Genomic DNA, 23211 nt, shown 5'->3' with positions numbered 1-23211 from the left:
AATGATCTCTCTGCCAGTTTAGATGACAATGAAGTGTTGTAAAGAACCTGTAATTTAGGGTTAGGAAAAGTGTTGCTATTTAATGAGATGTTTCTTTCTGCTTAGGGTTTGTGTTCGTTCTCGTTGTTGGGATGCCTGCATGGTTGTAGATGGAGGAACTTCCTTTGAGTTTAATGACGGAGCAATTGCTTCAATGTTGATCAGTAAAGAAGATGAGCTTCGAACTGTGCTTCTAGAACAGTGAAGGATTTCCTCAGATGACAATTTTGATTACTGGAAAAAATAGTTTTACTGTGGAAACAGACTGCCAGTCATAAGGCTACATTTTTTGGTTATTGTTGAGACTGGTTGGCCTTGGGCTCAAAGGTGATCAAGGAAGTGAGATTTGTATTATTCTTCTGTTGGATTCTGATGGAAAAGATATTCACTGTGTAAGAAAATGGATGGACTAAATCGATTAGAATTCATACCAGTGAAATTTCTATATTGCTTACAATTGGTTTCCAGCAGTGCTGATATCTTTAAATTTAGAGAGGTAGGCTCCAATAGAAGATTAAATGTTTAAGGTTTGAAATTTAACTGTACAAGCTTTTTTTCCTTCCTTTTCCTCCTAATTTTGTGGAATTGGTCAGACACATCTCATTTGATTAGTATTTTTTTATAGTACCTAAAATTCAAGATTTTTTAAAAGATTTGGTGATGGAGAATTTTGATAAATCCTGACATTGACCTAATTGAAGTAGGTAAATGTGTTTTTTATATGCTAAGAGTTTTCTAATTTCAGAACACAATGATATTGTTATGATTATTGATTTAAAAAATTCAAACAATCATTTTTGAAATTATTTAGAGATGTTTTCACTTAATTGACTGTCAGGTTAATTTTGACAATACTGGGTGAAATATATCTGGACAAAATCATGACACCGTTTCAAATGTATTAATTATCCAATAACTATTTTAGGTCTTCGGTAATTTTTTTTTAATGATTTGAGTGTCTAATAAAGTCCTTCCTTATTTACAACTATCTAACATGGATTCAGAGACTAAAAGGATGAACTAATTAGACATATTCTGTTAGGAGTTTGGTAAAACCTTAAAAAGATATTTTCATCTAGTGTAGGAGTATTGTCAGAAAGAAAATGGATTATTTAATAAATATGCAAAACACTTTAGTTCTGGAATTGCCTTACTTATTATCATGGTAGTTTTCACCTAACTCATATTCCAAATTTTACACATTAGCTTTGGAGGATAAAATGTTATGGCTTTTCTTTTTTTCCCGTTATGACAATTTCTTTACCTAATTCCTGATCTACTTATAAGTAATCCTAGAATTATCACAGAAAGTACCTCTTGCTGCACCATGAGACAATTGGTATTCTCACTCCAGTTATTCAAAGTTGTTTTTTTTTTTTTCACTTGCTGTTAAAAGCTTTTCTTAAATCACTGAAGTATTTATTGAATACCCACTCAGTGCCATGTACTGTGTCAGGTGCTAGATATACATTGGTAAAGTAAACAGACTTTATCGTATAGAACTTGAGTCTAGTGAGCTCAGAAGTAAATTCTGTGAAAGCTAGGATGTATTATAATCAAATCGAGTGCTCTTAGTTCTGGCAGCATTTATCATGTTCTTGTCAAAATTCTTATATAAATGTTACTATACAAAGATAATCTAGGTTTTGTTGTATATCCAGAACAAGAATCTGTTTTTTTTTTCCTTAGTTAAGAGCATCTGCATAGACACTAATAGCAAGGAGTTTACGTGATGCGTACAATAAAAATTGGTGTTTTCCCAGAGATGGATCTAATTTCTTGTTTGATTTAAAAATGATATACTTAAGATGCCACTTTAGAAAGAAGTGAAATTCCACACTATAGAAACTCCCTAACAGGTTTAAAATACCTTTTTGACAAAAATGCCAACTCCATCTTTAATATCAAGGAAATCCAATTGTCCAAAATGGCACCAGAGATCTGTTTAATATGTAACATATTAATAGGTAACCTGCTATGTAAAATTGTTCATAAGCCATATTTTAAAGGTTTTAAAAATACTTAATGTGCTTCCTTTGTGATATAACTTCTACCATTTCTGCTCTGTGGTGGGGATTTATTTGTAAGAGATGATGAGAGGCAAAGGATGTTTGAATAGCAAAAATGTTTTTATGAATGAGTTAACCTTTTCATGGCAACTACATGTGAATAAAATTAAACCATTGTTATCTTTTCTTTTTTAGTTCATTTCTTTAGCTCTTATGGGTCATTATTGGAAACCCAGATTTCCCAAAAATGTTATATTTCAAGAGTTTTTTCCCCACTGCTATGTATTACTCTGTGCGCTTTGACTTCATTCACTGCTAATGTGACACAGTGCTTCCTGCTAAATGTAGACTCTTCAGACAATTTTGAGTTAATATTTTTGATGCTCCATATGTATTTATATTCATGGCCCTAGTAAATCAAATCATATTACATGAACTGCTGAACTAGAAAGAGGAACTGTTTATTTCAAATGTAGTTTATTCTTGTTAACATTAAAAATAACCATGAAGGGGCTTCCCTGGTGGCTCAGTGGTTGAGAGTCCGCCTGCCAATGCAGGGGAAACGGGTTCTTGCCCCGGTCCGGGAGGATCCCACGTGCCGTGGAGCGGCTGGGCCCGTGAGCCATGGCTGCTGGGCCTGCGTGTCCAGAGCCTGTGCTCCACAACGGGAGAGGCCACAACAGTGAGAGGCCCGCGTACCGCAAAAAAAAAAATAAATAAATAAAATAAAAATTAAAAAATAACCCTGAAGGATTAGTGTACTGTAAGTCAATAAGAAGGCTTATATAAGTTTTCTACATGAAGGAAGGTATAAAGAGTATTTTATTTTTGTCATGAGCTTTATTTTATGATAAAATTTTTGGAAAATTACTGACTAACCAAGGAGCTAAAAGGAAAAAATAGAAAAGAATGTTTTAAGTGTTAATTTGAATATTTTATAGGATAGCAGAGGCATGGCTTATAAATAATTTTGTTCTCCCGTTTTAAAAAATCAAACATCAGGGCTTCCCTGGTGGCGCAGTGGTTGAGAGTCCGCCTGCCGATGCAGGGGACGCGGGTTCGTGCCCGGGTCTGGGAAGATCCCACATGCCGCGGAGCGGCTGGGCCTGTGAGCCATGGCCGCTGGGCCTGCATGTCCGGAGCCTGTGCTCCGCAACGGGAGAGGCCACAACAGTGAGAGGCCCGCGTACCACAAAAAAAAAAAAAATCAAACATCAACAGTTAAAAAAATTTTTCAAAACTTGGGATCCTGAGAAGACTGTTGAAGAGATCTATCTGAACATTAAACAGCTTTTTATACCAGTAGATTGTGAGTTCACAGGAAGTAGGGATTATGAGTTCTGATTTGTACCTTCTCCCAATGAATACTTGAAAACTGGCATAGCTAGAGAAGAAATTGCCTATTATGATAATAAATAATGGTTTTACTCTGCTGAAACAACATTCTTAGGGAGTCTGTGTGTGTGTGTTGGGGGGTGATGTATGGATAGTTGAAGTAAGTAGGACAGTATTTGAGAAACAGGTTTTTACAAACCGTTTCTTTTAATTTTTATTTTTTTTTAATTAAAAAAAAATTATTTTTGGCTGCGTTGGGTCTTTGTTGCTGTGCGTGGGCTTTCTCTAGTTGCGGTGCACGGGCTTCTTATTGCGGTGGCTTCTCTTGTTGTGGAGCACGGGCTCTAGGCGCGCGGGCTTCAGTAGTTGTGGCTCGCGGGCTCTAGAGCGCAGGCTTAGTAGTTGTGGCGCACGGGCTTAGCTGCTCCACGGCATGTGGGATCTTCCCAGACCAGGGCTCGAACCTGTGTCCCCTGCATTGGCAGGCGGATTCTTAACTGCTGCGCCACCAGGGAAGCCCTCAAACCATTTTTTTAAATGTATCTCTCCCAACTGCAACTTTTTTCTTCCCTACACTTATTTTCTTTAAACGATTGAAGAGAGCTTGAATGATTTGTCAGGTTTTCACCATAGTAGACTGGTTCTTCTTGGCTTTCACAAGAAAATAATCTATTTAAAATACATTTGGTAATTAAGCTTTGTTACATAGCTATTTCCTCCTGCCTCAGATCTTTTCTTCAAAACATCTTTTTTTTAATGTCTTTTTTTAAACATTTATTTTATTTTTGGCTGTATTGGGTCTTAGTTGCAGTGCACGGGCTTCTCACTGTGGTGGCTTCTCTTGTTGCGGAACATGGGCTCTAGGCGTGCGGGCTTCAGTAGTTGTGGCACACGGGCTCAGTAGTTGTGGCTTGCAGGCTCTAGAGCTTAGGCTCAGTAGTTGTGACACACGGGATTAGTTGCTCCACAGCATGTGAGATCTTCCTGGACCAGGGCTCGCACCTGTGTCCCCTGCATTGGCAGGTGGATTCTTAACCACTGTGCCACCAGGGAAGTCCAAAATATTATTTCTTGATGAAATGATTCTTCACAAAATCATTCTATTAGGTTGGCCAAAAAGTGCCTTCGGTTTTTAAGTAAAAATAAAAGACACATTTTTCATTTTCACCAAGAACTTTATTGAACAAGGTATTCATCCTTTTGTTCCACTACCTTCTGCCATTTTCAGGCAACTTCATAATTCCATCTTCCCAAAACTTTTTATCTTTTTGAGCAAAGAACTGTTCTAGGTGCCTTTTACAGTCTTCCAGGAATGGAAATTTTTTCCATTAAGAGAATTTTGTAAAGACTGAAATAAATGGAAATCCACAGGTGCAATGTCTGGTGAATACAGCAGGTGAATCAGAACTTCCCAGCCAAGCTGTAATAGTTTTTGCCTGGTCATCAAAGAGACATGCAGTCTTGTGTTATTCTGATGGAAGATTATGCATTTTCTTTTGACTAATTCTGGATGCTTTTCGAGTGCTGCTTTCAGTTGGTCTAATTGGGAGCAGTACTTGTTGGAATTAATCATTTGGTTTGCCGGAAGGAGCTCATCATAGAGGACTCCCTTCCAATCCCACCATTTACACATCACCTTTGGATGAAGACCGGCCTTTGGTGTGGTTGTCGGTGGTTCGTTTCCCCCACGATCTCTTCCGTTCCATATTATTGTACAGTATCCACTTTTCATCACCTGTCACAATTTGTTTTAAAAACGGAATGTTTTCATTACATTTCTGTAGAGAATTGCATGCGGAAATAGGGTCTAGAAGGTTTTTTTTCACTTATGTGGAACCCAAAGGTCAAAGCGATAAACATAAGCAAGCTGGTGCAAATGATTTTCAACACTTGATTTGGATATTTTGAGTATGTCAGCTATCTCTCGCATCGTATAACATTCATTGTTTTCAATTAATGTCTTGATTTGATTGCTGTCACCTTCAACTGGTCTTGGTCTACCCGACCATGGAGCATCGTCCAGTGAGAAATCTCCAGCATGAAACTTTGCAAAACACTTTTGACACATTCGATCAGTCACAGCACCTTCTCCATACACTGTGCAAATGTTTTTTTGCGTTTCCGTTGCGTTACCTTTCTTGAAATAATAAAGCCTAATATGCCGAAAATACTGCTTTTTTTCTTCCATTTTTTTGTGTGTGTGTGTGGTTTGAAGGGACTTTTATTTATTTATTTATATATTTTTTTACATCTTTATTAGAGTATAATTGCTTTACAATGGTGTTAATTTCTGCTTTATAACAATTCTTCCATCTTCAATATAAAAATGGCTACACAAAAATTCACCAATTTTGATGTCTTTATTTAAATGCACGGTAATATAACAGCTTGCATACAACCTAACAAAATTGTTTCAAATGATGTTAAAGACAACTAAGTGCTACTAGAGCCATCTTATGGAAAAAACCAAACAAACCTTTTGGCCAGCCCAATATTAATCTTTTAAGTATTTCCACTAGTCTTTCAAATGGGCTGTGGATTATCCACTTTACATGAGTAAATAGTTTTGAGTAAAAATGCATTTTAAAAGCCAATATAATATACACCAATATGTATAAAATAGATAACCAATAAGAACCTGCTGTATAAAAAATAAAATTTTTAAAAAAGCCAATGTAAATGACTATGGCCAGTTTTTGTTTAAAAGACAATATAAATGCATGGTAATGGTTGGGATATGATACATCCCAGTGTGCCTATTCATTTAAAAATGTATGGCTATGGAAAAAGCCTGCCTTACTGTCTCATCAATCACAGCCCCTGCCATCTGAAGACCTTAAAATATAGTGATCTTAATGCTCAAATGTGCATGGTAGATATTTTGATATTTGGCTTAAGGAATACCAAAATATCAGCATTTTGATAGATTCACTAAAAATAAATAAATATTAAAACAAATCCATAAAATAAGTTTAGTATAGGCTTTAGGGCTTCAACCTGTATTGTAAGGAGCTAACCTCTTGGTGAAGAGAGCTTTTTGACTTTCTGGGACATTTGGCCAGGTGGGGATGGGAGAGAGAAGGTTGCCTTTTTGTTTATTCCAAGGTTAGGGTATCCAGTGGAAAGGTGTTTCTTTCTAGTTTTCCTGGACTACTTAGTGCCTTTCCTCATGCTCTGTACCTCCCCCGTCCTCTACATTGTACATCGTTAGTCAATGTTGGATTGTAATTGAGTTCACCATGATAGAAGGGACATAAGTCACGTTACCCAGAAATTAAAATTTTGCATTTGGCCAGACTTTACATAATATATTGGGAACTTGCGGCTAGGGTATAGGAGAAAAATCAAGGGCCATAGGCAGATGTTAATATCATGAAAAGAATGACAGCCAGATATTATGTGCCTCTTGAAGGAAGACTAATACTACCTATCAAGTATCTCCTTGCTAAAACAAAAAGCATTGATAGGCAAAGCCTTTAGATCAGGGTCTCTCAACACTGACACTTGAGGTTTTGGATCAGATAATTCTTTATTGTGGGGAGCTGTCCTAGATATTGTAGGATGGTTAGCAGCATCCTTGGTATACAACTGCTAGATGCCAGTAGCGCCTCTCTACTTGTGACAACCAAAACTGTTTTCAGATGTTACCAGATGTCTCTCGGGTAGCAAAATCACTCTTGGTTAGGAGCTTTTTGCTGTTAGATCTAACTACCAGTTTATGGAAATAAGGGACAGATTAACATGTTAAACATTATTCCAGGGATTGATCACATCTGCAAAATCCAGAATGTGGAACACTGGACAAACAACCTAGTTTCTTCAGTAAATAAATTGTAAGGATAATAAAGAAGGGGAACTCTTAAGATTAAGAGACTTAAGGAAATGTCAATGTCAACCAAATGCAATGTATGAACCATGTTTGGAGCCTGATCAAAACAAACCCATGTAAGAAAACACTTCCAACAGCTAGGGAACTTTCAACACCACCTTGATATTTAATTTTTCAGAATTAATTCAGGAGGATATCTTTTAGAGGTAGATACTGAACTACTTATGAAGTCAGAGTTCTGGGTTTTGCATCAAAATAATCTGTGAGCCCGTGTGTGGTACGTGTCGGGTGGGGGAGATGATAGATGGATGAGATGATGGATGAAATGAGATTGGCCATGAGTTAATGACCTTTGAAAGTGGATAATGAGGTTCATCATCTTCTCTACCTTTTGCATTTGACATTTTTTATAATTAAAAACAAAAAAGGAAACACAGTGGGGCTCCCCTGGTGGCGCAGTGGTTGAGAGTCTGCCTGCCAATGCAGGGGACGTGGGTTCGTGCCCCAGTCCGGGAAGATCCCACGTGCCGCGGAGTGGCTGGGCCCGTGAGCCATGGCCGCTGAGCCTGCGCGTCCGGAGCCTGTGCTCTGCAATGGGAGAGGCCACAGCAGTGAGAGGCCCGTGTACCGCAAAAATAAATAAATAAATAAATAAAAGGAAACAGTACTGATAATATCAAAAAAGAAGCAAAACTGGGTAATAATTAGGAAGAATCACCGTTCTACCATTCGAATGGACGAATTCAAAAGGAATTAATTCCTAGAAGATCTCTGGGTATAGGGTGAACTATTCAAATAGTTTCCTAATGAGAGTAAAATACACAGTATAAGCTGATCAAGTCTGTATTTAAAAAGTGCTACTACCTTTTATTGATAGTACTTATCACATTTATCACTTAAATCTCAAATGTTTTATAAACATGTTAATACTTTGAGAGGCACTTTTACCATAACAAGCCTGTATATTCAGCCCCTTGTCAAAGAATTATAAACATTTTAATTTGACAACACACGAAGTAGATGGGGCAAAAAGGGACCATGTTAGGGCTTATTTTTTCATTTTTTTTAAAAAACGGAACTTTTTTGGTTTTCTTTTTAGTTTTTTGGCTGTGTTGGGTCTTCTTTGCTGTGCGCGAGCTTTCTCTAGTTGTGGCGAGCAGGGGCTACTCTTCATTGCGGTGTGTGGGCTTCTCGTCACGGTGGCTCCTCCTGTTGCGGAGCATGGGCTCTAGGTGCGCGGGCTCAGTAATTGCGGCTCGTGGGCTCTAGAGCAGAGGCTCAGTAGTTGTGGCACACGGGCTTAGTTACTCCGTGGCATGTGGGATCTTCCCGGACCAGGACTCGAACCTGTGTACCCTGCATTGGCAGGCAGATTCTTAACCACTGTGCCACCAGGGAAACCCTAGGGCTTGTTTTAAAGTGCCTTATTCAGAGGGCTGAGACAAATCCCACACCATACCAAACGTTCATTTTAACCAGAGTACTTAAGAAAGAGAAGGAAAAAAGGAATACAACTTAGCTGAAGTATTCATTTTTATAAAAATGTGTTTTATTTTAAAACAAGTCTATAAAAGTAGAAATCCCATACAAAAATACAGATTACTCTGACATGTTAGCAAAGTAGCTTACGGCTGGACTTGAGTTTGGAAGTACTGTATGTTTGAGGGCATCCGGAAATCAGAGGCCAACCGGATCCTACCTCCAGCCCTTGTCACTAATCTGTAAACAATAATTTCAAGTAGTATTTAGCACTTTTTAACTACTATGGAATTGAAACCTAATCATTTCCCGTATAACACTACTTTAAAATGTTCTTCCTTAGGTCTGAGCAGATGAGGGCACTTCATACCATTGTTTCTAACATTTGAAAAATCTGATTTAGAAAAAGCAATGTTAATAGAAATGATGAGTTTGGGCTTTTTGTTCCATCTTGAAAATACAGGGAGATCATCGATTTAAATAAGAAATTAGTGTTTTGTGTTTTTTAAAGTAGAATTTAATCCTTTTGCTTCCATGTATCATTAAAAAAATCACTGATGCCATCAAAAGGTTCAACACCTGAGCCTTAACTTTTATGCAGGTGCCAGCTGTGCTAACTGCTCTGAAACTGCGTGGAACATACACGTGATTCTGCTGTGTATTGAAAGGAACATGCGGTTCTTCTTAGGGAACTCTAGGTCCAGTAACCTTATAAAATGTGTTGTTTCAATCATTGTGGAAGGCCATTTAAAAAAAAAAAAGGATAATTTAAAATACTTGATTCCAGAGTAATATAAAAATAACTTCAAGAACCTCAGTGATAAAGGAAAACAACAGGTAACCTCAGTTCAGCATTCCAACCATTTTAAGAATTAGAGACTGACTGGTTCCTACCACCTTTCTAAAGCAAAGGAAGTCACTTTAAAAGCTAAAGAACCTATGTTAACATAATTTGATCATAAAGTCAGAAGTCCACAATTAAATTTCCTCAGCTAATTTAGAATGCTGGGAACACAGTACATAAAGGAGACTTCATTAATGTGCATTAGAGGATCCCCCAGGATAACCTGTCATAGAAAATTGCCTCTTGAGCCTGTAAATTCTAACCAATTCTATACCTCTGGTTGGCCGGTTGTTTTTTTATTTAGGTTTTAAGGTGAATGACCCGGGGCTATTTGTTTCCATATACCTAATTGCAAATCTAAAGGCAAAGTTGAAATGTGTATTTTTCTTTCTATCCTCAGCAGACTGCCACAAATCTATGATTCTCATTCTGTTCAGCTTACAATACAAATAGCTTATTATTTTTTGCAACCTACGTCTTATAAAGCAGTACTGAGAAATTAAATAGAAGAAAGTTCAGTTGCCATATAGGCTATGAAAATGATTTGCTGATGGTGATTTTTAAGCTTGATTCTAAATAGATTTAATAAGAAGGGCACTTGGAAGAAGTGGCTCAAATTTTGCTCTTTAAGGTATCTTGAAATTATAGGCTCACTCTCCTAAAATTTCAAAAGGCATACAGCTTAGGCTCTTAAGGATATAGCAGTGATAAAAGCTTTCCTAGTCATTTTTCAAAAGCAACACTTCATAGTTTTCTCTCCAACGGTTCTCTAATATACTTGTAGAAGGAAGGCAAGAGAAAACCAAGAATAAAAATAGCTGAGCTCTCCACAATTGGGCTTCCTGCCTACTTTCCCTGTTCAAAGAAAAGAGGAGACACCATCCTGCAATAGATACTTCATAGACAACTGGGCTTCTGCAGTGTCAGTCGGCATCTGATGCCCCATATCTCCTGGTTCTTTTTGTTGCCAGTGGTTGGCCTAGCGATGGTGGTGAAAGGGGAACAATTAATTTGTAGATGAGGAAGGGCTTCCTTTAATAGTTGAAGGGTACTGTCTGGCACGATTCCAAAGACTTGTAGTGTTTTTAGTGTGGGAATTTCTCCGAGTTCACTGGAAAGGAAGAGAGAGACTTTCAGAGTAGCAGTATCTATGGTAACTGTTCCCCTAGAGTAACATGACCCACTTTTTACAATTTGTATTATATTTTATAAAATGCAAGCTGAAGACATAATTTGCAATCAGTGATTTGAGAAAATTGTAAAGGTAAACCACAAAGCACAGTCCATAGCTTGGGCAACACAGCGTAAGGAAACACACAAGTGCATTTTGTTGAATTTCTAATAACTGGAAAACTCCAAGGTTTATTTAAAGTCCAACCATATTTTCTTCCTTTCTCCATTCTTGGTTTAGACTAAAAAGTGTCACTGCGTTGTGAGGAGAAGCCAGCAAGCTAGTGGTGGTAAAAGTAAATGTTTTACTGTGGCATTAGATGGAGTCACCAAAGGCTACATGCAACTTAAGGATATGGACTTGACCTTTATTTGAACTAGGCTCGCCCTCTCAAAAGGAGATGTGAGCAGAGCCGATAACTTCTAAACAATGGTTAATACTCAACAAGTCCATTACATGTGATGAAACCTAACAGTGACTTCATGACGATATTTTAAGGTTATGTGTTGGGTGCAGATAGAGACAACAGACATCTTACTTCTCTACATATTACCATTTTTTTTTTTCTGTCACATGTATCACAGTCCTCTTCCTAGGTATTTCACATTAAGTGAAACACATCTCTGTCAAGAGTGAAATTCTGTTCCACAAAAAAGGGAACCTGTTTTCCCAAAGTAAATACTCTTTGGTAATGATTCTTTTTTTTAACCCAGGTCTGTGTGCTTAGAAATTCAACTCTCTGATCTGTATGTGCTCCAGGTTAGGACACACAGTACAAAGTCTCAAGAAAGGGAATATTTAGTTTGGAGTTTCAACAAAATCCCACTGCAGATCAATGAGCACATCAATAACCTAGAATTAGAAGCATCCTTTATATTTTCATATTGCCAATAATTACTTAAAAAAAATAAACCTTCCTGATAATAATTGTCACCTTGCCTCCAGTCTTTCTTCCTTTCAGCTTAGTGTATATACCAATGACCAAGGCATCTTCGTAAAGCCCAGCTCAGACTATGTCCTTCCCATGCTCAAAAATCTTTGATACCACCCTCATGTTTTTTTTTTTTTTTTTTGGTACGTGGGCCTCTCACTGTTGTGGCCTCTCCCGTTGTGGAGCACAGGCTCCGGACGCGCAGGCTCAGCGGCCATGGCTCGCGGGCCCAGCTGCTCTGCGGCATGTAGGATCTTCCCGGACCGGGGCACGAACCTGTGTTCCCTGCATCGGCAGGCGGACTCTCAACCACTGCGCCACCAGGGAAGCCCCAGCTCCCTCAAGTTTACAGAACTCAAAACACTCTGTTGGCCTTAGGCCCTTCATTACTAAACCTGCTCTCCCACTCTTCCCACTCCCCCTCTAAGCTTATTTATTCTACATTCAAGAAAGTGTTTTAAACCCCATAGGTGTTTACATACATTAGCTGAAAACAAGAGGAAGGGTAATTTAGAAAATAAAAGTACTATCCAAGTAAAATAAATATGCTTGGTGTTCCTAAGGGGGCGCTAAGATCCAGAGGTCACAACAGACTGAAAAGAAAGTCAGCAAGAACAAACTGTTGTTTGTAAAGTAAGCTAATCTCTGGAACAGAAACAGGAGTGCATGGGTGGCACAGTGGTGGCACAGTAGTTAGGAATCCGCCTGCCAAGGCAGGGGATGCAGGTTCGAGCCCTGGTCAGGGAAGATCCCACATGCCGTGGAGCAAGTAAGCCGGTGCACCACAACTACTGAGCCTGTGCTCTAGAGCCCATGAGCCACAACTCCTGAGCCCGTGAGCCACAACTACTGAGGTCTGTGCACCTAGAGCCCGTGCTCTGCAACAAGAGAAGCCACTGCAATGAGAAGCCCGTGCACCACAACAAAGAGTAGCCCCCGCTTGCCGCAACTAGAGAAAACCCACGTGCAGCAATGAAGACCCAATGCAGCCAAAAATAAAAAAATAAACTTATTTTGAAAAAAAAAGAAAAAAAAGAAACAGGAGTGTAAAGAAAGGTCAGTATACATAGGTGTTTATAATTATTATCACTGAAGATGATAGCAATCCTGTCCCCAACTTAAATCCCTCTTATGTGAAATCTGAGTATGAGAACTTTGTCATAGCCATGAGAATTCGGTTTCTGCGATCTCCAGATTAGCCAAATTGTAAGACATTCTGCAGTGGATAGTATTTAAAAGAAGAAACTACAGGTGGGAGTGACGAGGAATGGCAGATGATAGAAGAGGAAATGTTCTTGCAACAGCACTTCAAAAGAGCTTGGTGAGGAAGGAAATTACACCAGACACTTAGAAGACACTCAGGTGTTTACATGTGAGTAAGAAGTGAGCGGTGTAAGATGGGATGGTGGACGAATGATCATTCCCAAGTCGAAAAACCAGAAAGTCTCTAAAATTTTAAGGAGAACAAAAAAATTAAAAAAACAACAACAAGCCTCTTGTATGTGTATCACCTACAACACAGCAGAACACATATGCAAGTATCTCTTTGAAACTACAAGGTAAGAGACTGAAAAGCCAACGAAGGGAGAGTAAATAGGTATGAATAGTTTAAGAGCCATGATTTCTAACTTAAGAAGTATAAAATGACACTGATGTCTTAAAGTGTCTCTAGTTAGTAAACAAAAGGTATTTATAAATCCTTTCACAGGTTCACTGCTTACCTCATCTACATAATCCCATTTTCCTTATAAAATCTTAAATTCCTCAACTACAAATTCTCCTACAGAAGTGATTATTTAGACTCTCCTAATCTCAGATCACTTTACTATCTCCAGCTTCGATTTCTTACTTGAATGAGAAATACAGAATAATTAGAAGGACTTTTGGATATAAGGAAATCAGATCAATTAAGGAGTAAGGGAATAAATACAATGAGGGTATAGGTCCTGCAGACAAAAAACCTACAGTTTCCCAAGTATTTTAAAGCATTATCATTACAGAAGAAACACATACAAATTTTATTTTCCCACTTCTGAGATAAGAAATGAAAATTCTTTAGCACAAATGACTTTCTGGAAATTATTGTTGAGGATCCTACAATTCTTACTATGCATTTCACGGACGTCAGCCGCCAGAATGACTGAAATTGGAGGGCAAGACATTCTACCTGGAGAAACTTTTAAGGATAGGGTACCAGCAAACTCATCTTAATGGATTCACAAGGTAAACCAGTATACTATCTACATAATGTCTTAAGAAACATACTCTTTTACCTTAAAGTTCAAGGACAGCATCTTTCTTCTGTCTGTTCTCACTCTATTCTGGTGGTCTGGCTTGTCACTAAACTCCTGATGCCCCTGTTTCCCTTATCTCGAGAGAATATCTAGACAAATCAGTGACAACAATGCTGTGAGCGTTCACACCTAGGTCTGTGGCTTCAGGCCCACGCTCTGAACCATCAATTCACACTGCTGCAAATATTACTATGAAAGCATTATCATCCCACTGGATACAAATATGTGAAGGCTCACAGCCTCCCCTTAGCCTCTGCTCAAGAGAAAGCACTTGGGTATTCTCTGCTTAGCTCCTTTCTCTCTGGAGAGAAAGAACAAAAGTAAGACACGTGGATAGATGCTCTTCAGAACAGCAACGAGAAAAGAATGATCACTGCACTCCAGGGTGCTGCACAGGCAGTGAAGCTGAAGCCTAGATGGCAAGGACGGGAAAGAATGGTTGACAGAGAAGCCTTTTTGGGTGGACACTGCAGGCTCCTAGGAGTTCTGGATGCTAGAAAATTCAAGTGGCAGGAGATTTTAATAAGAGTTCCATGCATATGAATTGAGACCCCAACATCTGAGAGCCCTGAAACTAAATACTAGCATTCCTTTTAGGCAGTGCTTTCCCAAATGAGACGCCCGCTCAGACCCTGAGCCCCAAGATTAATTACAGTGATTTATTAAAAAACGTAATTACCAGATTCCCTAATTCTACTAGTTAACTCTATGTAGCTGAAGTATCTTATTCATTAATTCCTTTTCTTAAAAAAATTATTTTTTAAAAATTGAAGTATAGTTGATTTACAATGTTATATTGGTGTAGAGCAAAGTGACTCAGTTATATATATGTATACATATATTCTTTTTCAGATTCTTTTCCATTATAGGTTATTACAAGATATATAGTTCCCTGTGCTATATTCCAAGATACTGAATATAGGTCCCTGTTGTTTATCTATTTTCTATATAGTGGTGTGTATGTTAATCCCAAACTCCTAATTTATCTCTCCCCCCTGCTGCCCTTTCCCCTTTGATAACCATAAATTTGTTTTCAATGTCTGTGAATCTATTTCTGTTCTGTAGATAAGTTCACTTGTATCCTTTTAGATTCCACATATAAGTGATATCACATGATCTTTTCCTTTTTCTGTCTGATTTACTTTACTTAGTATGATAATCTTTAGGTCTATCCATGTTGCTGCAAATGGCATTATTTCATTTATTTTTACGGCTGAGTAATATTCCATTGTATGTACATGATATATATATATATATATATATATATATATATATATATATATATATATATCTCACATCTTCTTTATCCATTCATCTGTTGATGGACATTTAAGTTGCTTCCATGTCTTGGCTACTGTAAACAGTGCTGCTATATTCATTAATTCTTGAAACTAACTTACAAGATGCAAACCAGTAATTTGAGGACTACATAAATTCTGTGCTCAAATTCACCACCTTTCTTTGGTAGGAACCAGAAGCTTGATTACCTTCATATGGATAGTGAGTTTAAATGAGGTCAGCAGCCTAATTCAGGGCATACTGGTTGGAATGCGAAAGAAGGGCACCAGGCCAAATCCAAGATACTGACTTCTTGAGGTTTTTAATAAAACTGCTATACAGTTATATTTGAACCAAGGAAGAATTTTCCAGCCCTTTGAAATATAGGAAAACTTCTTAAAACTACAGAGATGATGTTATTTCCAGGACGACTTGGATACAGCACTTCTTAAAAGGAAGATGGACCCAATTCTGTTTTTGTTGGCACTGCCTTGATTTTGTGGAAGTTGCTGAGCAGGTACAAAATTAATCCCTGTAACAGCTACCAGATTAGATACAGACTACTTTGCACGTGTCCAGGAGACCTGGAATGCAGACCCAGCTCAGCCAGTGACTCACTATTCGGCTTTGGGTAAGTTACTTTACTCTTCTGGATCTCAATCTCCCCCCTTTTCAAAGAGAGCATCAATCACTCTTACAATACTTACTACTTAAATTGTTTATTTTTTCCATTCCTTGACCATCCAGTACAGATGCCACTAGAAGATTACAGAATTTTTCCTCTAAGCTCAGATGAAGGTTTTTGGAATCAACTCTAGTAGACTTGAAAAGTTTCGGAAACACACACACACACGCACGCACGCACACACGCACACACACTGGGTCTGCCTACCCCGTCATATAATCTGAGCTTCCTGGGAGTAAAGGCTATCTTCTCCTGCTTTTGTAAGTTCTCCACAAGTAGTAGTACAGTATTCTAATATTTAAACTCGCTCACAGCTAAATAAATGTTTAGTAAACTACCTCAAGCCACTCAACTTTTCTAGACATTTTAAGCAAAAAATTTTGCCTTGCTTTTTCTATTTGGCTAGTCTTTCCTAACCAGTGTGTGGTACACTAATTTGATGTTTAAGTAAGTTTTAAACATCTGCTGTTAATAATGGATTTTACCACCAAGGGACATCTCTTTTGGTCCCTGCCCTCTGCTTGCTTTAGAAAACAAAACTACTTACAGTAAAGTTTCAGGTATTATGTCATAGCACCGACTGAGTGATAGGTGTTGGAGGTAGTTGAGCTGGAAGAATTCCGGAAAGCAGTCACTTTTCAGCATGACACTATCGCTGTAACAGAAGGAAAAATTCAAAATCTAGCCATCAATACCAGATGGAGAAGACAGGAATAGTCTTATCGCTTAGTTCCTTCAATTCAACATATTAAGATCCTTTCTTCATTCAGTGAGCAATCATGAATTTTCATTTAAAAAAAAATTTTTTTGTCTTCAATAAAAACATACCTTAAGTCTAGGTGGACAAGACTGGGACATCTTCCAACTAAGGTAGAGACATCTAGAAAATAAATGATGGTCACTATCAAATGAGGAATCAGACAAGGATCCCTGCTGTCAATACTTCATTTCACATTGTGCTGGAAATTCAGAATGGTGCAATTAGAGTCACTCACTATTAGAGACAAAAAACAAAATTATCATCTTGGCATATAAGACTTTCTACCTGGAAAATCCAAGAGAATCATCTGAAAAACTACTGGAAATACACAGTAAGAGAACTAACTGTGTAAAATGACTGGAAAACAAACTCCTTAGCTTGTCTATGTGCCAGCAATAGCTGGCTGGAAATAGGGGAAAACAAGCCCTATTCACAATAGCAAGAAGCAAAACCAAACAGCACAATATATATAAACAAACAACATATCATAAAGGTACCACTCAAAATCAGTGGGGGAGATCATGGATTATTAAAAAATAATATGGCTACCACAACTGGAAAAAATTTACTTCTCCAGCTCAAATAAAATATCCAAATAAATTCTACATGTTAAAAACTTCCAAATGCAAAAATGAATAATTATTCATTGCATCTTGGGATAGGTAAGGAAAGGAGTTTCTAAACATAAAGTAAAACATAAAGGGAACACTGATAATTTACTACATAAATTTTAAAAAAATTTTTATTTATTTATTTTGGTTGTGCTGGGTCTTCATTGAGGCACGTGGGCTCCTCTAGTTGCGGCGTGCAGGCTCTACAGCACGCAGGCTCAGTAGTTGCAGCGCGCGGGCTTAGCTGCAGTGTGTGGGATCTTGGTTCCCTGACCAGGGATCGAACCTGGCCCCCTGCATTGGAAGCGTAGAGTCTTAACCACTGGACCACGAGGGAAGTCCCCTGCTACATACATTTTTAAAAATTCTACCATGTTAAAGCAAAACAGAACAAAAGCGGAATTAAAGATGTTAAAGCAAAACAGAACACAAGCAGAATTAAAGAGGTATCAGAAAACTGAGAATGTTTCCAACAGAGTTAATGGTCTTATTATATAAAGAGTATTTTAAAAAAATGGGCAAAGAACATAAACAGATACTTTCCAAAATATAGACATAATAAAAATGGAGCAAGAAATGCAAAATAAAATTATTGCTTTTCTGCCATCAAATGAAAAACAAATCCTATTATAATGCCCAGAATTGATGAACTATCATAAAGCAGGTCCCCCCATATACTAAAAGTGGATATTTAATTTTATGCACCCTTTCAGAAGACCTGATTTTTTTTTTGAGTGAACTGATCTTTTTTAAAAAAAAAGTGTTCAGGGTATTACACATTTAGCTCTTTGGCTCAGTAATTCCACTTTTAGAAAAATAATTAGAGATATGCATTAAGATATTCATTGTAGTGACAGTTACAAAAGCCCCTCCTCTGATTACTTTAATAGGTTAACCTTCATCCAATCTATGGAACACAATGCTAATAGCAGCTATTAAAAAGTTTTTTAATAACATTTTGTGACATGAAAAAATACTCAGGATATGTTGTATAGTGAAAACAAAACAAAATATATAAAATGCATTATAGTCTCAATTTAGTTAAAACACACAAACTCATATTTACACAGACACACACAGAAAGAAAGGGGGTTGGGGGTTGGAAGGCTGGAAGAAAATAATCCAAATGTTAACTACAGTCACCAATGATGGTAGGATCAGAGATAACTTTTCAGAATTTGGAAGAAAGTCACATGCAGTACTTTGTAATCAGAAAATGAATCAGTGTTATTTGCTTTGAAAAACAGACAAATTTTATTAATGTTTGAGGGTTTTTTTTTTTTTTTCCCTTCTCACAGCCACATCTTCAGTCCCATCCCCTCCCCTGAATCCTAGACTTGCATTTTCAACACAGCCAACACGCCCACTGGGCCATGTGATAAGCATCTCAAATTAATGCCTAAAACCAAACGCTCGATTTCTCCTTTCAATCCGCTCCTTCCCTAAAGTCTTCCCCATCTTAGTAAGTGGGAACTTCACCAATCCAGTTGCTGTAGCCAAAACCCTGGGAGTTGTACTTGACTGTTTCCTCAAATCCCACATGCAATCTGTTACCAAATCCTGTTAGGCCGGCTTTCAAACTGTGTCTGAAATCGGATCACTTCTTACTTCCTCAAATGTTACCACCCTAGTCTCCAGCAGCCTTTTCCCAGCACAGCACCAGAAGGAGCCTTCAAAGGTGAGTCAGATCATTTCACTCCTGCTCAAAACACTCCAATGGCTTCCCATCTTACTCAAGAAAAAAAATGGAAACAGAGCTTTTGCCCTGGCTTAGAGAGCATGCCCCAGCTATCTCAGCTCCTACCATGGTCCTCCTTGCCTCCCCCCTCACTGGCTCCCAAACCGAGAGGAAAAAAAACCTCACACATTAATAAAGTTTGTCTATTTTAAAAAATAAATAACATTTATTGATTCATTTTCTGATTACAAAGTAGCATGTGTGACTTTCCTCCAAAGGCACTTGTTGGTCCTTAGTTCTAGAATGTTCTTTGCTTACATATCTACACGGCTCACTCCTTCAGGTCTGTGCTCAAGTGTCACTTCCTCAGGGAGGCCTTCTCTTTGACCATTCCATCTGAAAAGAGCCCCCTACCCGCCACACTCCACCTAAGCACTCTGTTTTAAATTCTTCCTCCTTGCATTTTCACCTCCTTTTATCACATTTAATTCCTTGTTGATTGTCTGCCTTCCCCACCAGAATGGAAGCTTCACAAGGATGACTTTCTCTGTTCTGTTCAAGGCCACGCCTCCCAAGTCTGAACAGGGCTTTACGCATTATAGGGGCTCAATAAATTGGAATAAATTTGCCTCATTTGTCACTAAAAAATAAAGAAGTGCACACACAATTTTAAGTGACCCATCACCTCGCCAGCCAGCCAGCCACCCACAAAACCCACAACCAGATACAATCTTATTTTGCCACCACCTGGGAAAGAACGAAACCTTGGGGGATAAAACTGGTCAGTCTCTGTCTCCAGCTCTTGTTGAAGCCACGGTCTTCCCTCGGTGGGAAGAGTTAGTAAACAGCAGTCCCTGCCAAGATTCCTCTTCACTGTCTCCTTCATTTCACTTGAGTTAGAAGGGATCTTAGAAACCACCTAATCTAACCTGTCATTTTAAAAGAGAGACAATTCTAGCTAGAGAAGTCCAAGTAAATCCAAGACCAAAAGCTAGGTCCTCCAAACCTCATTCAGTGCTCATCTGGGTAGAGAATGAAAACATCAACAGGTGGGCTTCCCAGGTGGTGCAGTGGTTGAGAGGCCACCTGCTGATGCAGGGGACACGGGTTCCTGCCCCGGTCCGGGAAGATCCCACATGCCGTGGAGCGGCTAGGCCCGTGAGCCATGGCCACTGAGCCTGCGCGTCCAGAGCCTGTGCTCCGCCACGGGAGAGGCCACAACAGTGAGAGGCCCGCGTACCGCAAAAAATAATAATAAAAAAAAAAATCAACAGGCAACCGTTACTGATCTCTCATTATGTGCCAAGAATAATTCAACATCCTGTACACGTATTAATCCATTTATTCCTTACTCTAAGAGGTGGGTTCTGTTATCTCCATTTTATTGATGAGAAATGGAGGAACAGAAAGGTTAAGTGACTTGCTCAAGGCTCCCCAGCAAATGGCAGAGTGGGTACTTGACCCCAGGAGGTCTGGCACCAGTCTGTCTTGGAGCTAAAATACAAAATCTGTATTACCATCTAAACAATGGAATAGTGTGTGCCACTGCTAAAGACATCCATTTAAAAATCTTTGACTCCCACTGTATAATTAAGGAAACTAACACCTCAACTTCTACTCCACGTCTGTGTCCTTGCCCTGAATGTGTCTAGCAAGCAGGATTTTACCACCTATTATTCCTGCCAAAACTCAGTAAAAAGGCGATTTGTTCTTTTTCAGAGGAACAAAGGAAAGGGTTTTAAGCCAAACTTGGACACAGTTTACAGCAGTCTGCCTACAGCAGAGGTTCTCGACCTTGCCCCCAGAACCTTGGTTCATTACAGAAAAACTCTCAGTAAAGAAGTGGGAAATTCAGATATGGGCAGAAATGTACATAGCGCACTGTCTTCTCTTGGGGATGAAGAGGGAAGAACCAGGGGTGGGATTCACTGTGAAGAGGATGCTCACTGGTGGGAGTTTAAAATCCTTGGAAGGCCACTTGGCAATAACTATCCAAAACTTGAGAACGGAACCTAATCCCTGAGCTGGCAATTCCACTTAGAAATGCACTCAAAGGTTCACTTCTGTCCGTACAAAGTTGTTTATAAAAGGGAAAAACTGGGCTTCCCTGGTGGCGCAGTGGTTGAGAGTCCGCCTGCCGATGCAGGGGACACGGGTTCGTGCCCCGGTCCGGGAAGATCCCACACGCCGCGGAGCGGCTGGGCCCGTGAGCCATGGCCGCTGAGCCTGTGCGTCCAGAGCCTGTGCTCCGCAGCGGGAGAGGCCACGGCAGTGAGAGGCCCGCGTACCGCAAAAAAAAAAAAAAAAAAAGGGAAAAACTGCAAAGATTCTAAACATTCATTACAAGGAGATCAACGGAATAAGTTATGAGTGAATCAACACAAATATATTTGATGGAATATCACACAGCCACTGAAAATGACATTTGTGTAGCGACTAAAATGGGGTTACCTGAAATAAAAACGTTACAAAGAATTCCATACACCATGTCCCATTAAAAAAAACACTTTTTAAAAAAACACTTTTTAACAGGAAAAAGGACTGGCAAAATGTTAGCGGGATTATTGATTTGTTTTTGTGTTTTTACATGTTTTGGGTATATTTGAGAATGACTATATAATACTATAACCAGACTTAAAATTGTGTTTAAAGGGAAAAAATGTAGAACAGAACATTTTTCTGTTAGACACATTCTGCAAATGTTTGGTTCAAATCTTTTTAAGTATATTAAAAACTATAATAAATAAAAACACTTATACTCAGATGAGCTGACACCACCATCAAGACACGAGGGTAGGGCTTGAGATATGTGGCTGGCTTAACTAGGCTCTGTGCAGCCTGCAGCCCGAGATCACGAAGGGAACGGTTAAAATGCTAAGTGAAATAAGTCAGACAGAGAAAGATAACTACTGTATGCTATCACTTATGTGAGGAATCTAAAAAATACAACAAACTAGTGAATATAACAAAAAAGAGGCAGACTCACAGATATAGAGAACAAACTAGTGGTGGCCAGTGGGGAGAAGAAGAGACGAGGGGCGATACAGGGGTAGGAGATGAAGAGGTACAAACTGTTAGGTATAAAATAAGCTATAAGGATATATTGTACAACATGGGGAATATAGCCAATATTTTATAATAACTATAAAAGTAGTATAACCTTTAAAAATTGTGAATCACTCTGTTGTATACCTGTAACTTATATAATATTATATATCAATTACACTTTAATAAAAAAAAAAACCTTGCCATTTGCAAAAACTTATCTTTGCAAATTAAGATTCTGTCAATATTAGACAAATAAGACAAAGCATAACTGAACGTTGAGGCTTATAAAGACTTTGTCACACATTACCCCTGATTTCAAGTCTGTGTTTGTCTAAAAAACCTCATTGCCTTCTTAGACTGAATTGAGAGGAGTTAGTTATAAATATGAAAGAGGGTTTATAAACAGGGTTTTCAACCTTGGTGCTACTGAAATTTAGGACCAGATTCTTTTTGGAGTGTTATTCTGCCATCCTGTGCCTTGTTCACCAGCATTCCTGGCTTCTACCCACCAGATGCCAGTAACACCCCTGCAGCCGTGAGAGTCAAAAATGTCTCCAGACTTCGCCAAATGTCCCCTTGCAGGCAAAATTATCCCCAGTTGAGAACCACAGCTTAATACTGATCAAACGCTGCACCGATCGATTTTTATGTTGGGGTTTTACCTAACAATTTAGTTAATGAAAAGAACTTCTTCTGCTTAAACATAAATTGCTTTAAAGGATAAAGGTTTCCACTTTCAGATTCTGGATTCCAACCCTGCTACCCACTAGCTGTTGGCATTTACCTGACCCTTCTGATCAGCCAGCTGCTACCTCATCTGAAAAATAGGAATAGGAACACATGCGCTGGATTAAATGAGACAACTTATGGAGGACCACGCCTAGGAGATGCTCGAGAAATCAAACCTGCTGTTATTGTCGTGGCTGCTGTGGTTAAGGGGCCGGCAGCCCGGCAGGTCTTACCCGATCTCTGCAGATTCTTTCGGTACCCGCTGAGATTCAGCTGGGTGACAGTCTCTGACACGTGTGCGACAGCCACCTGCACATGCTTTTCAGTGAATTCATAGCACCAGGAGAGGTTCAGTTCATCCAATCTGCACACAAGAGGGGTGATAAGGAAAGCATGAAACCGTTACCCAGAATGAGTTCTCGACGTAGCACCGCCTAAAGCTGCAAACCAAGAATATACAAAGCCATCGATTCCTTACCATTTTCTGCACA

General features: G+C 38.8%; 2 protein-coding genes across 4 annotated transcripts in view; one reads left to right on the top strand and one right to left on the bottom strand.

The window, feature by feature from the left end:
* The window catches only part of NADK2 (NAD kinase 2, mitochondrial), a 46089-nt gene extending 43855 nt beyond the window's left edge, over positions 1–2234 (top strand). The window contains exon 12 of one of the 2 annotated variants that reach the window (XM_065874618.1): positions 106–2234. In XM_065874618.1, coding sequence (XP_065730690.1) covers positions 106–244 — 139 coding nt within the window. In that variant the 3' untranslated portion in view covers positions 245–2234. The remainder of the gene's footprint in view (positions 1–105) is intronic. The other variant, XM_065874617.1, reaches the window with a different exon arrangement.
* Positions 2235–9278: 7044 nt separating this feature from the next.
* Positions 9279–23211, bottom strand: part of SKP2 (S-phase kinase associated protein 2) — a 31663-nt gene continuing 17730 nt past the window's right edge. The window contains exons 7-10 of one of the 2 annotated variants that reach the window (XM_065874420.1): positions 22954–23084; positions 16723–16774; positions 16442–16549; positions 9279–10646 (exon numbers count right to left, since the gene is read on the bottom strand). In XM_065874420.1, coding sequence (XP_065730492.1) covers positions 10433–10646; positions 16442–16549; positions 16723–16774; positions 22954–23084 — 505 coding nt within the window. In that variant the 3' untranslated portion in view covers positions 9279–10432. The remainder of the gene's footprint in view (positions 10647–16441; positions 16550–16722; positions 16775–22953; positions 23085–23211) is intronic. The other variant, XM_065874419.1, reaches the window with a different exon arrangement.

The sequence above is a fragment of the Phocoena phocoena genome, chromosome 3 (assembly GCF_963924675.1).
Source record: "Phocoena phocoena chromosome 3, mPhoPho1.1, whole genome shotgun sequence".
In the NCBI taxonomy this organism is placed as follows: Eukaryota; Metazoa; Chordata; class Mammalia; order Artiodactyla; family Phocoenidae; genus Phocoena; species Phocoena phocoena.
This window is presented reverse-complemented; position numbering and strand designations above follow the sequence as displayed.